This window comes from Ambystoma mexicanum, chromosome 11, assembly GCF_040938575.1.
Source record: "Ambystoma mexicanum isolate Mex_15411 chromosome 11, UKY_AmexF1_1, whole genome shotgun sequence".
Classification (NCBI taxonomy): domain Eukaryota; kingdom Metazoa; phylum Chordata; class Amphibia; order Caudata; family Ambystomatidae; genus Ambystoma; species Ambystoma mexicanum.
In genome coordinates, this window is record NC_090934.1 from 1,241,804,907 (window position 1) to 1,241,821,067 (window position 16,161).

The 16,161-nt window shown below is 46.8% G+C and overlaps 1 protein-coding gene across 1 annotated transcript in view; it reads left to right on the forward strand.

Moving 5' to 3' along the window:
* HEXA (hexosaminidase subunit alpha) overlaps positions 1 to 16,161 on the forward strand; it is a 294,421-nt gene that overhangs the window by 177,365 nt on the left and 100,895 nt on the right. Inside the window, exon 12 of the mRNA XM_069624622.1 lies at positions 1,089 to 1,179. Coding sequence (XP_069480723.1) covers positions 1,089 to 1,179 — 91 coding nt within the window. The remainder of the gene's footprint in view (positions 1 to 1,088; positions 1,180 to 16,161) is intronic.

Below are 16,161 nucleotides of genomic sequence, written 5' to 3' on the forward strand. Positions count from 1 at the left end.
AGATGGTAGCGCCACCAAGTGTTGGAGCTTGACTGTGGTCGGTCATCTGAGGTGAATGGTTTGGTATCTGGGTGGTAGCGCCCCCAGTAGGTGTAGGGTTGTGACTGCAGTATAAGTCGCGCATGGTTAGGGGTATGTGTGTACGGGTGGTAGCACCCCCCGGTTTTGGTTGGTTTGGGCGTGCCTGCGGCATTAGGCATTACATGGTCACGCATTACCTGACTTTGTGGTTTATTTACCACAAATAATTTATTGTTCTATTCGTTGTGCACGTGCGGCTCTGTTTAGCTGTACTGTGTGTCCTTCTATGACGCTTTTCACCCCATCAGGGTCCGGAGTGCGACAGTGACATTAGTTGTTGGTCCTGTTGTGCCTGGCCAGCGCATCGGGTATGAGGCGAGTGTTTGAGTGTCAGAGCACATGTTGTGTGCTTGCCCTGATGATGTGAGTCAGTGTGAATGATTTTGATGTGTATGGAGGTGTGTTGTTTAATGTCTGTGTTGTTGTCGGAAGAGGGGAGGTGTGTTGTGTATGCGTTATGTATTGTTGCTCTGTGCAATGTGCCAATGTAAGGGGAGGAGATGTGTTGTGTCTGGCTTAGCTTGGTAGTGGGAATACAGAAGGAATGTTGTGTTGTCATGTGGAGTGTTTGTGTCTGAGTGTCGGAATGCTTGAGGGAAGGTTCTATGTTGGGCAGGTAGTCAGCCTGAAGCCTGGGTGATGGGATGCCAGTGTTTCTGTCCTATTAATGTAACTTACTTAAGGACTTTGTAACTGCTTGTGAGGGTGTCCTGAGAAGCTGTAATAAACTTAGCATGTCAACCTAAGAAGGCTCGGAGCTGCTTTGTAACAGTTACGTGTGCTTTCTCTGTACTCTTCTAAGCCATGGGCATTTGCTGTTTTTAGCTCAACTATTGCCACTTGCCAGAGGTGTGATGGCTTTCATTCTGAGCTTCCCTTTATCTGGTATTGGGTGCTCCTTTTTTGTGCTACGTTTTAGTACACTGAGAATCTGGATGGGGTTCTTTGAGCAGTGCCTATTCTCTCCCTTCAGATACATAATTGTTAATGTTCCTTCTTTACCCTAGGCACCCCGGAGCAGAAAGAACTGTTTGTTGGCGGAGAAGCCTGCATGTGGGGAGAATATGTGGATGCCACCAACCTTGCCCCTAGACTCTGGTAAGTCCTTCACTTATGGTCAAGGGATGCAAGATTTCTTTTTTTTTTTTCAAGTGTATGTTCTGATGGTCTATAATAGTATGCTCTTATCAGTTCATCCATTAGTATAATTTGTGGGGAAGAGACTTCTCTCTTGTGCTTACATTTATTTGCAGAGCTGATCGCGAAACTTTGTAGTTTAATAAACTTTTTACACAGCCAGGATTTAGTACACTTGGTTGAATCAGTATTGTCACAGAGGAGGGAATCAGGAAAGGACTTGTACATGGAGGAAATGGTACAACATACAGAGGGTTTACTGTACACAAAACCAGACCAGGAGTTTTTAAAAACACTGGCCGCAATTTACAGTGCGAGTGGTAATGATATGATTGATAGGTTATTTATAACGTGCTTAATACCCAGAGGTTTCTAAGCGTGAACCGGGGATCGAACCTGTGTTGCTCTGTGTCGTCTTGCTTCCAAGGCGAGCATGTTGCTCCTGAGCCGTCCTCCCTAGACCAAGGACGTAAGTGCAAAAGCAGTTCAGTATAAGGATTTTGGCCTGCCAGAGATGACCCTCATACTTTGCATATTCTCCAAGAAAGTTCAAGTGTTTCTATGATTTTTTTTTTTCCCCCAGCTTACGATATTCAGATTGTTCAAGGTTATGCACCGGGCTAGGGTTATATTAGTGGTTGTCCCTCTCTAATCCTCGCATGGGCTTCCATCCTCCCTAACCCAGGCATCCTTGTACCATAGGTTGCAGGCAAGTGATAATCAATATGTACTGTCTACTTTCTGACTTCTGTGAAGACCTAAAGACACAAGCTTGATCTATACCTTCCTCCTGGGATTTTCTAGGGGCACCTGGACCTAATAATTCTTCAGGTTTCTCAGTAGGACTGAATGGTTCAGGTGTGCCAATATCACATACTGTGGCTCAGGCTCTCCTTCAATCACTCCCTTTCTCTCCTCTGCCTGATCTGACTACTCTGTATATTCTAATCTCTCCTCCGCCCCTCTCTTCCATCGTATTTCACTTCCTCTGGTAGTCTGCTCACTATTTCTTCTGACTCCCCCGATGTCTAGACTCTCTGTTTTTATTTTTTTTTCTTCACGCCTCACCTTTCTCTACCCTACTCTCCTCTTCAACCCTCTCCACACTCCTCTTCTCACCTCTCACTCACATTCTGCCTATCTCTTCCAACTACCTCCCCCCTCCTGCTTCACTCCTCCCTCACTACTACTTCCACTACAGTCTTGCACTCTGTGAGGAAACCCGAGGTATCGTCCCTGCTTTAGATGAAGAGCCCCTTTCCATGCGGCCAGGGAGGTGAGGCGGCTATCTGACATTCCCCCTGGGTGTGGTACTCAGCTGGAGGATCTCATGGGGAGGGAGGACCTCCATGAGAGTAGTGGTCATCTCGGGAAAGCACAGTATCCCTGTTACTCTCCTACCTTCCCTCAGAACCCCTTCTATTTCCCAATTCATAATGCCCCCATGTGTTTTTGCAAGATCTGACAGAAAACACTGGTGCCAGGAAGAGGCCACAAGTAATGAGGATCACTGACCAGAACAAAGGTATACACGCTAGCTAGCCTTTGCAACAATGTGATTTGTCAGCTGTCCTTCAAAGGCAGAGATGGAAGAGAATGATGGCGTCTTCATTCTTAAATCGGTGCTGACCAAGACCTTGGAAAGGGCCATGCAGACCCACAGCAGAGAGTGTCCAGGAGAATAGCAGGATTGCAGAGGTCACACAACGAGGGAGACAGACAGGAGAGTAGGGAGTCTGCTCACTGGTACACAGAGCCGCTGCACTGACACCAAATCCTCAGCAAACTGCAGGAGAGAGACGCACAGGACCGGGCAATGTCCTGCTGTAGCTGAGAAACAGCGAAAGCCCCTGGGACACCCGTGAAAAACCGGAGAGGGACAGCCAAGACCCTACAAGTACAAGGGTGGCTAGTCTTAAACTTGGGAGACTCAGACGGGATATGTGGCGCGAAGTAAAGAGAAAACGTACCGGGACAAGGTGATCTAGTGAAGGGGGTCTGGGACCCATATCAGTACAGCATACCCTGACCAGTAACAAGGGGAACACAAACCCTATAAATGTAAGGGGTGCTTTGACCTTGGCAGGAGAGTAAACCAAGGCCATGGACCGAAGGAAGATAAAGCAAGAGAACATAGTCACTAACCAAGGGAAGGGGGTGTGTTAAAGATGCTAATTCAGCGCCAGATAGGAGGATGCACCTACCAACTACGGTAATAAGGCAGATGCACGGTGGGAGTTGCCACATGGGGGGATGCCACAGATACTGTATAATGGACTTCACCAGGAATGGTATGGGGTAACAATACATTGGATGTAAACTTGGTCCAACACATTGTGCTATTTTTGTCCCTCCCCTCCTTTCGCTTAATCCTAGAGCAATCACAAATACGCATAGAGCAAAATCCCTCGGTGCAGGCTGGATTTAGAAACTTTTTTTTATTTAAAACACATGACCACAATGACCGGTATGTGCACAGGGGGAGGAGGCTCAACTTGCACGTCATATGGAATTGCAGTTACCTCACCCAGTTCTGGTTATCTCAGAGTGGTCAGCAAAACAGACGGCCCAAGACAATAGAGGGGATGTTGGCTCTGTACCAGTCTACTGGTCACATGACCGCCGAGGCCCATCGGCAGGCAGTAGTGGTAAAGGAACACTGGATGGAGTGGCGTTCCTGGGAGGACCAATCAGATGTTAAGTTCTTGAGCTCTGACGAGGGGGGCCAGCCCTCAAAGTATCTACCACAGAGTCTGTGAAGGTCATTATCTAACAGGTACTGCGTGAATGCCCCCTTTCCCACCAGCTGCAGGGTGTCTTGTGTCCTGTTCTCAATGGTGCTGACCAATGGTATTATATTTAAGTTCTGGCTGTCTGCACAAATGTTGCTCCATTAATAATAAGATGTTCCGGGGTAGGTTGTGAATAAAATGTGGTGCCACATGGGGAGGTGAGGCTATGGGGAAACTATTAAACTGTTTGCTCTAATGACGCTTGCGCCAATCAAATCCCTGGGAATCGCAGAAAAAGATATCCTCCAACCTCCAAGTGTTTCTCTTGACTTCCGACTATTGTAGTTATTATTTAACTGCTGTTCATAGTCCTTTCAGATGTCAGCCTCCCGATCAGAGCTAATCCACTGTTCCGTTTGATTTGTGCTCACTCAGCTGTAATAAACAGCGTTGCTACTTGCCGAGTCTTTGCTCCAGTTTTTCAGCATGTGGTTTTTGTTATGCATTAATTGGAGCATCACTGACTACAGGGGTCCGGTACCCATATCAGAAAAACATACCCCAGATGGTCATAAAGGGGAATGCAAAGTTTGCAGCTACAATTTATATTCAGACATTGGCAGGAGAGTAAGCCAGGGCTGTGGAACTGAGCGATTGGATATAAAGAACATTGTCAACAAACACGTGAAAGGAGTCTGTGACCCATGTTGGGGAGGGGGGTGGAGTACTTCCCAAACCACTTTCAAGAGGAATACAAAGTTGTAGGCACAAGTGACATTCTGAGACATTGGTAGGAGAGGAAATCAAGGTTGTGTTTGCAGGTGAAAACAGAAGACTGGGAATTCAAGAACTTTGTGTACCCCACTTGGCAGGAGAGTGGGCCAAGAGGAGGGGTACTGGGAACAGGGTCTGGGACCCAAAGCAAGTGAAGAGCACAATCCCAGCATACCTTGGGAGAGAAAACTAGGCTATTTTACCTTGTCTCAGTACCTGGAGGTGTGTCTGCTTATAGAAGACAAAGTTGGATGAAGCTGGAAAGACTGTGGGCAAATGGAGTCAACCCCTTGAGTCTAGTGGAACTTTTGTTTGATTTGCTACACCTTTTGTTTTGAACTAAAACTGGGCGCAGGTCGTCAACCAAGAGACATTTACCTTTTTGCCTTTTGTTTAGTTTAGTTTCTGAGGGATAGGTTAGGATTTGGACACAGGGCGGCAAACTTTACTCTGGACGTTCTGACACTGACAGTTTCATTAGCTAGTTTTGTTAAGGCAGGGAAACCCCTCTTGGAGGCAGAGTTAGTTAGGATTTCCTTCAACTCCCCCGCATTTTTCTTGTTAATAAGTCTTTGGCAATCAACATGCTAACCTTGTGTCTGTCTCTTACTCCTACACCCTCACAACTCTCTCCACAACCTTCAACCAAACATTCTTGATCACTCTTGCTCCAATTCCACACCTATGTTTTATTTCTTCCCTTTCTCTACACTCTGCTTTCACACACAACCCTTTGTAACACTACACTACATACAACTGGTACCACCTCTCTCCCAACCAATACCTCACCTGGACTCTGCTCCAACTCTGCCACCAACTTTTCAAACCTCCACTCCACCATCTGTCCTCCTCCTGGTCCCCCGGTCCAGCTTGACAACTCCAGAGCTCCTCTGCAACCCCCACTTTGTTTCTAATTCACTCTTCTTTTATACTGTAGTCTTCCTGGTTCTATCACCCCTTCCATTGGTTCCAGTGTTCACCTGACTCCGGGGGCTAATCAGTCGCTATTCTTTCCTCATGGGCTGGGTTATACAAGTGCAAAGCTTTAAAAACCAACTTAGCCCTGCCCTCTTTTTGGTCTCCTTTGTAGGTTATGAGACTGGTGCTCTTGACGCTCGTCTTCCTTGTGGCTTTCTTCATGTGGTGGTGTGCTTTGCTTCCATTTCAGTTTGGGGAGGATTTCTGTGTCTCCCCTGTTCCCCCGGTAGACCATTCTGACTACGTTTTCTGTTGCTTCACCATCACCTAGGGTGGGTAGGTTGGGTAGGTTGGGTGTCATCTGTTTTGCAAGAAAAATCCCAGTGCATTCCATTTCCCTTCTTGGTTCCATTCTCCTGGGTGCGGAGTTTTCGTGGTGCGCCCAGATGCATTCTTGTAGTTGCTGTCCTGAAAAAGGCAAACTCTGGCTAGAAAACTGATTTGGAGATATCGAGCGACAATGGGTGGTACCATTGTTGGCATGTGATGGGAAGGTCAAGGATTGTCCACTCAACTACCCCTTCCTCGCCTCTAGGACAGGGCTCGCTCGGGCTTATACCTTGTTAGAACCCCTGCCCCAGGTAGGGATGGGTCCAAATAGCCCTACTATGCAACAGTTTGTGGTCAGGGTTAGGATCTTCTGACGAGGGGGTACAAAGGTTTACCAGTAGCTCAAAACTGAAGGGATCCTGGGAGCCCTTGTGATTTTTAGTAGCCTATATTGGCCCACCTTTACAGTGGTTGATTTGCTTTCTGTTGATTTGATTTCTTCCTTGTATGTCCCCGGTTGATTTGCAGGCAGCAGGTAATAGTGCTAGCAGTCCATCCGCCTCCTGCACCCTCTTAATCTCCACCAAAGGCAAGTGGGCTCTTGGGTTCACTAAGCATCACTTCTGGTGACTATTCCCATTTGTACAGCTCAGCTTTACTTGGTTCTCTAGGCTTTGCTTTCCCAGTCTTCAGGCCAAGGACCACAAGACTCTTCACTCACTGAGCCCTGACACACCGGCTGTTTTTGCGTCCCAAGCTCTTGCAATACTGGTCTAGCCTTTTGCCTCTTACATCATTCTCCAGTTGTTGAACCTCTAGGCTTGGCCTTTGTTGGTAACTTTCACTGGACCCTCTGTCCTACCTGCCACCTTCGTCTGCCATCAACCCTCCCAATATAATTTCCTCATTACTCCTTTCGCTTGCTTTCATCTATCATATTCCTTGCACATCTCTGTACCTCATTTTCCTCCTTCCTTCAGTTACATCATGCTCCACACAATTCCACGCTATTACATGGGCCTTATTACAAATCTGGCGGTCTGCAATAAGAGTGCCGGTAGCAACGTACCGGCACCCTTTCCAGATGCCAGATTACAAGAATGCTTGCAGAGGCCGGTGCTCCCAGCAGGTCTGACCTGCTGGGAGCACCGGCCCTTGCAGGCATGGTTTTCACAGAAGCGCCGGCACCGTTGGCAACGGTGCCAGTGCTTCTGTGTCCCCATTCCTGTCGAATCCTGTGGGACTCCACAGGAATGGGGACTTGCAGTTCCGGCCGCCTAACATCCCGGGCCGCTGGGACTTGTAATATCCCGGTGGCACCGGGATGTCAGTCGGCGGAAACAGTCTTACGCGGTCGGCAGCAACCCGCCCTAGCACCAGTGGATTACCGCCGACCTCGTAATGAGGACCCTTGAGGGCTCAACAGTCCTGCACACACTCTTCTAACGCATGTCCTTTCATAATTTGGGTTCTGGAAGCGTTAATTGCCTTGCCGTGGAATTGTGGGAGGGCTTATGTATAGAATTAATCAAAACATTACCCTATACCACTAGCACAGGTTTAAAGAATACACATAATTTACTACTAGCAGAGTTCCAAGCCCTCTTGAACACAAGATCCGTAGAGGAGATACCAAATTAATAAAGGATTCAGTGTACATGCCACATTTTTATTTAGAATAAAGAAAGATGTAACTCGAAGACTAATCCTAAACCATTGGACAAAAGTGTCAAGGCACAACACATCTGCATGAAGACACAGCACATTTCCATGAAGACGAAGCAATAAGTAATGCATGGGCTAATGCTGGAGCCCACAAGACCATGCTAGACCAGAAATATTCATATTTCAATAAATTAAGCTAATGAAAAATAACCAAGTGTCTGATAGCATTAACAGGTTACAGTTCCATTTAGAATAACTGTGGCAACCAAGGTTGTGCACAAGATGTCAGTGATGGCGGCACATCTGTGCAGAAAAGCAGCACGTGTGCCCATGCCTTGACAGGCTGATAGCTGGGAACACGAAAGCCACAAACAGTGTGAAGCACTTTTGAACTCTCCCCAGGCAATAGCCTTCCTTCTCCAGGGGAGGATGCAGGCCTTTCTGGCAGTGGTTCCCCTATGCCAGATGCCATAGTGGTGTTGTCATCTTTACACAGCTTACTCTCCCAGTTAAATATAAGGTTACCTCCTGTTCTGCAAGATACAGCCCCACCAGTCCGAGGGCAGTTACAAGGATCATTATCTCCAAAAAGACCAGCTTTGCTGGCAAGGTCAAGACCTAGCTTTCCTGCAAAACGAAAGCATGCGTTGCCTGCAGCATCAAAGCACTGCGGGGGATCCCTCTCTCCCCAGCATCATGTAATTCATTCATCGAAAAGCCCTAGACAAATGCCCTCAGCCTTTGCCAATGCAAAAATACACCTTGGACTACTCCGTTGCACCACGAGTGCAAGAGCAGGATGAAGGTGAATTTAGTAATACCAACATGGACCAAGATCCGCAGGATACACCATCTACTACTACTACAGGATCCCCACCCAGAGATGACCAGTGATGATGACTAAATGGGTGACCCACCAGACAATGTGTCCAAAACATAATCACTGGACAAAATAAGCACGTTCCAGACAATGATAACAAAAGCGTTCCGAGAATTCGGCCTCATTCCATTAGAGTATAAAGAGTGCTTCCTCTTTGACCACTTGAATAGGAGGAGAAAATCGATAGTGTCCATTCCTATCCTTGACCATGTTTGGGAGGAAGGGCGTCACGCCATGAAGCATGCGTTCACAAAGCCAGCCAGCAATGAAAGGCTGGGAAAGAAATGTAATGCCCAAGAGGCCACACCAAAGTGCCTCTCAGCCCAGCCTACACCAGAATCTATAGTGTCGGCCGCAGCCAGCGGAAAAGAACACTTGTATGTACCAAAGCTCACAGTACCACCGGACTTGCGATCATGGCTAGATATGATCATGAAATGAGGCACTGGTTAGCTCCCATCCTAGAGCATCTCCCTGAAGAAGCTTACTAAGGCCATAGCTATCCTCAAAGAAGTGGAGGCAGCCTTAAACCAAAACCTCAATATTGCTTTTGATCTAGCTGAGACAGGTTTCAAACAGATATGCAACGGGGTGGTGATGCGTAGACAAGGATGGCTATGTTGCAAAGATTTTCGCCAAGAAAGTCAACATAAGGTAGTGGACCGGAATTTCAAAGGCAATTTATTTTGTCTCAAGATGGACGAGGCGGTAAAGGTGATAAAAGCCGATATCGACAATGTTCGGTCGTTAACATCATTGCAAAGTAGAAGGACTTTTCGTCCCTTCAGGGGAGCATCAGGAACAACAAAAACCTCCAATAATGCCAGAAGCTCCAAATCATAAACCAAAAGCCAATACTACTCATAGGGCTATAAAAGAAATTTCCAGGGTTACCAATGCCCAAAAAGGTACAGACAACCACTGCACCGAAGATAATCCTTCCGGCACCCAAAGGGGTAGGACGAAACCCCAAATGTGACAACAGCAGCATAACACGATTAAGAAGGAAAGTAACACGCTGTGCCCATCAGTGGCCCAACATGACAATGGACGAATGAGTGCTACAAGTGGTACAGTAAGGGTACCTTCTGTAATTCACCAAGCATCCAAAAGATATCCCTCCATTAAAAACTTCAGCCCCACATCTGAAGGTTCTCAAGCAAAGCCATAGGTGTAGCAAATACTGGCAAATCACACAATACAAAGAGCGACAAGGCATCATTAAGGCAAAGGGGTTTACTCCCAATACTTTGTTGTGAAGAAGCCTGATGGAAAGTGGCGCCCCATTCGAACTTCCGGAGATTAAACAAATCCATCAAAAAACAGCAATTCAAAATGGTGACGCTGCATCAAGTCATACTGGCAGTACAACCATGTGACTACCTGTTGTCGCATACTTCCATATCCCGATACATCCAAAACACTGGAAGTATCTGCATTTTGTGGTAGGAAACCAACACTACCATTTAAAAGTACTCCTGTATGGCTCATATCAGCACCCTGAACCTTCACAAAATGGCTAGCGCCCGTGGCGACAGCCCTCCGAAAGAAAAGACACCACATCTATATGTATTTAGACGATTGGCTGGTACGAGCGTCAAGCCCAACCGAGGCGCAGAAGTGCATCATAGAAACTCAGACCCTACATCAACTATCAGGATTCACAATAAACTTTAAGAAGTCTTCACTACAGCCATCAAATAAGCTTGTGCTTCTTGGAGCACACTTCTCCAAGGACGAGGATCTATTCAGACCTTCTTGAGACTGAGTAAAACCGCTCCCACGCAAATACCCACCTTCAAAGCCAGAAGATTGATGTCAGTCAAAGTGCATGGGTCCGTTGGGGACCATTTTCTCTTGCATCCCACGTTGTCGGCTGCACATGAGGCCTTTACAGGAGTTCCTCTCCAGCAGGTGGTCCCAAGTCGCAGGATCCTGGAAAGACAAACTACAAACCACCACTCAGCTAGTGCAACAGCTGCAATGGTGGTCACACACTCCAAATATAACCATAGGCTGCCCATTCCAGGAACCAGCATAACACACTACTCTAGTAACAGATGCTTCCTTGTCTGGCTGGGGAGCTCATGTGGGGTCCCTCCACATGAAAGGGCAGCGGACAACCGATGGGACTACCCTACACATAAATGTACTGGAGCACAGGGCAGTGGGATGGGCTCTAAAATTGATCCTGCCATTACTCCATAGCTCCACAGTCTGATTCCTCACCAACACCCAGACAATGAAGTACCTTAGGAAGCAGGGAAGAACAAGGTCATCTTCGATGTCGGAAGAGGCACAACGGATCTGTCACTGGGCCATCACCAACGGAATTGACCTGCCAGCTTTTAATCTCCCAGGTGGTCACAATTCAGTTGCGGACAGTGAAACGGGATCATACAATTACGGCAACTAAAAAATGTGACCCAGTAAATCCTGACCCTCATTATAGTGACTAGGAGAAGTACGGGTTGTGGGGGTGTCCCCGCTCCCCTTAGTCTGTGTAATGGGTTGTGGGGGTGTCCCATGCTTCCATTAGATGAAAGTGGGGGACAATACAAAAAGTACAAAAAATGTTTTAAAAAGGACCCTGCAGTGCCAGTTTTGACCCACGTTACTGGATGAGAACTGACGCCACAGGCATATGGAAGAGACGGCGGCACACTTCTATGTGTGCCGCTGGCAAGGTAAGTGAGAAAGGGGGAGAGGCGGGTAGGGGGATGCTGGCCAGTGATCTATGTGATCACTACACCGCGCCAGAATGGGAGTCTGCAAAATTAGTAGACATTATGGGTGGCGCAGTGATCACATGGATCCCAAGCACACAATGCCACGAGTGGAAGATGAACAACCACTAGCTCAACTAGGTGTTTGCTCTATGGGGTCGCAAAAACACAATGTGCATGGTTTGCAGACAGACTGCAGCAGCAGGGGTCGATGGGAGATGCCTTCTCCTTCCCATGGACAAACCTATTTGCTTCTGCCTTTCTGCCAATACCAGCCATTCGCAAGACTATTCAGATTATACAGGCGTACTCCTGCACAGTAATCCTAATAGCACCCAACTGCCCATGTCAAAGGTGGTATTCGGATCTAATACAGCTTTTCAAATGCCATCCAATTCATCTACAGAGCCACTTGTACATAATCTCCCAAAACCAAGGGAACGAGCTGCACTATGACCAGCGCTCACTCAAATTGGCTGCGTGGCTCCTGACTTTGCAGAGTTTGGGCAGTTGACCATATTGCAAGTATGTGCCAATGTCTTTCAAGCAGCAAGAGTACTGTCCACCAAACGTTCCTATCAGAGCAAATGGAAAAGATTCTGTCTGTGGTGGGCACAACAATGCATTGTACAGCCCCTCTCAGTACTCCCGGAGGACATTCTGCCGTATCTATTGTCGTTAGCGCAGGGAGGCCTCTCCCATGCGTCAATTAAAGTTCACCTGGCTGCCCTCTCCGGGTACACCAGAAGAAGGGCCAAACCCCTCGTCAGTGACTGATTAAGCAAGCATTTCTTGCGAGGGTTATTTCAATAATTTCCGCTAATTAAAAAACTACCCTACAATGGAGTCTCAGTATAGTTCTCGCAGTGCTCATGAAGCCACTGTGCGAGCCGCTGGCAACAGCGCTTCAAAAATTCCTGTCATGGAAGGTGGGTTTCTTAATTGCTATTACATTGTCAAGAGTCGTCTCCGAATTGCATGCACTTACAATCACCGAGCCATATCTGCGTTTCTACCTTGGCACCAATCCTCACTTCATACCAAAGTGCCTGCTGAGCGCCATAAGCATTCCACCATCACTCTACCTAAATGTTTTCATGACGGAAGAACCCCAGCAGAGTTTGCATTACACTCCCTAGATGTTAAAAGGGCAGTTAAGTATTACCTGGAGAGGACCAAGTCCTTCAGACAGTCCACACAGTTGTTCCTTGCTTACAGGCCTTCAAACAAAGGGAAGGAGATTTCAAAACAAGACATAACAAGATGGATTTCCTCAGCCATCTCCTTATGTCGCACCAAATCGAACAAGCCTTTACAAGGAACACCTCATGCCCATTCAACAAGGGCAACTGCAGAGTTTGCTGCGATGTGGTCCAGCATTCCTCTGGCAAACATTGCCAAGCAGCTTCCTGTACTATACTGAATACGTTTAAGAAACATTACTGCCTCCAGGAACAGCATGCTTTAGAGGCAAAAACAGGAAGAGCAGTCCTTTGGCGTTTGTTCCAGTAAGGTAGTGTGATGAATCCAGCATGTTATCACTTCCTCTCTGGGGAAACTCTTTCTATATGTCTAGGCAAGGGCAGCCTCTACCTGATCCCAACCCTAGAGCTGACTGTCCGAGAGAGGACCATATGGAGGGAAGAAGACCCTCCTGAAAGGGAAGGCAACTCGTTAGAAACACAGTAGCCCCCTTTCCAATCAGGGATTAACATCCCTGTAACTTCAGACGGTTATGGCTTATTGTGATGTTAAACCAATTCAAGCCCCCCCCCCCATTCTGACAACAGAACTCCTTTTGATGATTTGAAAACACTGAGATGAGGCGGAGCAGGGGGAGCCATACAGAGCGCTAACGTTCTGGAACCGGAGGCACACTCTAGTGGTTGGAAATCTCCAATTGGTGCCGGTATATTTAAAATCCCGGCACATCCAGAAAGATGGAGTTCTACATTGCCCGACTTCGGTCAGGAGACTAGAAGCAGAGCAGCTGCAGCGGAAAGCAGAAGTGCCTCTACTAGACCTGTCGCCAGAGATCCGGAGGGAGAGAGTTCACCACGTGCAGACCAGCAGCACGGAAGGCTAAGGAATGATGGTTCAGGCATGGCGAACACCGGGGAACAGACGAGACAGCAACCTGAAGCAGAGGCTGCCCTGCTGGAGAGAAGTGCAGGGGACACCGAAGCAGCCAAGTAATATCAGTGAGCCCCGGTAAGGGACGTGGGACACTGGGGCGCTTTGTGGCATGTACTGCATGCCAAGAAAAGACGGACACTGATCAGGCGAAACCGAGAAGGGGTGCTGGGACACCGCAAGCCTTTGACGAAGAGGCAAGGGAAAGGGGGCCCAAGGACCCAATATTTAAAAACCTCAAATTGTTACACTGACCATAAGTCCTGGCAGAGAAGCAGAGCGAGAGGGAGAGAAAGAGAGTGAGAGAGAGCAGTGGGCAGGTCTGTGCATTCCTTCCTTGCTTTCTAATGTGTATATATGGCATTTGAATACATCTGAGGAGCATCAAATAGACGAACAGTAAATTATACACTGTGTTTTGTGTTGCCCTTAGTGAGCTGTTCTTTTGAAGCACCCTTAGGAGTTAATGAAGAATTTGGATGTATTAGTTATTCAGGTTAGCCCACACTTTTTTACCTTTCATCATACCATTTGATATGATGACAGCGTATCATCACCAAGAGTGACATGTCTTTCCTATGTTTTTATTTTTCTAGAATGCTAAATTATTATAATTTTTTTTACTGCAAATGAAGTCTACATCCTGATGAGGACCTATTAACGAGTGATGTGAGTGCAAGGGAGACTGCGCATTGCGCCCCAACGGGCGAAACATGTGTTGACTATCACAAGACTTCTCTGGAAAGTCTTTGGTGCGCCCATTTCTGAACTTTTCCAAGTTGATAGAATGGTTGATCCTGATCAGTATATATTTTGAATTCTGGTCACAGCGATCATATACCCGAATCTCTAGGTGTTGATCAACCAAATGTTGTGTAGATGATGACCTTCACTTACTACTAACCCTGAGTCACATTGATGAGTATTATTGTGTAGTGTATACTCTGTTTGATGACATTTGTGTTGTATTTTGTTTTTGTTCTTGTCTTTACATACATATTTGGAATAAATCATTTTTTCAATATACTTAATATAGTCCAAGAGAGGTAATTGGTGTGTCACACAGAGGTGTTAAGCGTAAAGGGTAGGGCTAACCAGTTTCACACTAGTTTTTTTATGTTTAGTTTTCTTCCCATCGTGAAACTGGTCCCCTGATAACAAAATTGATTGGAAAGTACCCATTTTCAGATATAGTGAAGTAGACTAGGCAGCTTGCTTTGAGTCTGGAGACTCACACCCAAGCGAAGGAGAACACTGAGAATAAGTTCTAGCAGGAGAGTACACCAGGCAGCCCATTGTGAGTCTGGAGACCCACACCCAAAGAGAACACTGCATATAAATCCTGGCAGAGGAGCAGACCAGGCAGCCCGCTGTGAGTCTGGAGACTGACCGAATGAGAGAGCGAGCTCTAAGAAAAAGTCCTGACTGGAAAAGACACCGGCCAATCTGCTGCGACTCTGCAGACATGCACCCCAAAGAGAAAAAGAATATTGAACATAAACCCTGGCAGGAAAGTACACCAGGCAACTTGTGGCGAGTTTGGCGACACGCACGCAGAAGGGAAGTTGAATGCTGCAAAGTCCTGGCAGGGAGTATACCAGGCAAAGGGATTACAAGGCAAGGAGCCGCATCCCATCATAAATAAAGATACACAAGAAAGCCTCTTCAAAGTGTATGAAAACCCAGGTGAATGGAACCATACCTCCTTAGGATGGAAAAGTTATGGAACTTTGAGAAAATAAGCGAGTCAAGGGATAAGGAAGAACCTTTGAATGTGTGAATCTAACGGAAGGGAGCCATACCCCCTAGATTGGAAAATTGCCTTTTACCAAGGAAAAGCACGGTCAAGATCTGAAGAGAAGTTGAAAACTTAAGGGAAGGGATACCTTCCTCCATCGTTCTGAGAGTTGTGAAACCTTGGGGAACATTAATCATTTGTTCGTTTGTGCACCTTTTGGAACCTTATGTTGAAACTTTGAACACTACAGATGACCAGTTGAAAGACTTTACGCCTTTACACATTTTCTTCGGCTTAGCTTGTAAGGGTCAGGATAGGACTTTGGACACGGGACATAGAACTCTTTATTTTTGGACATTCTGACACTGACATCCTGTGGTTTCGTTGGGGCAGGGAAATCACTCAGAGTTAGGGTGAGAGAGGTCTTTCTCCAACCCTTTTACTTTAGTAAAAGTCTATAGCAATCATCACAATGCCTGTGTGTCCGAATCATTACAGTTGGCTTTTCCTGCAATCTACCGCCAAACTAAGTGTATACTGCTATGTATTCTATTCACAGACTATGAATCTATGAAAGATCCAATGCCGGAGAAGGGATTGGCATCTTTTATAGATTCACGTGCTCCCTCCATCGGGTGCTGCCTTGGTCAATGCGAGGGACTGGGAATCGAGCCAGGGGAGCCAAAAGCAGATAAAAGTTAAAGCAGATAGGCTACAGGTCAAGGACCCCAACCTAAATATAAAGACAGACATATGCCTCATCAGGAGTGGCAGGAGTGTAAACCAAGTGTCCCGGGAAGCCAATACAAAGGAGTGTTGGGCCCAAGAGAACTGCAGAGGTAAAGCCACAGTAGATGGGCCAGGGACCCTAATAAAAACAAGAAGAGAGAGATTGAAACAAACTGTATAAACTATCATATGTGGAACAGTACCTGGCAGGAGAGTACACCAGGTCTATTCAGTAGGACAGTGAGTGAAATTGAGGTAGAAAACCCACAAAAGCAACAAAACAGGTTATGGGAACCACATGAAGTTGTATACGGTCCA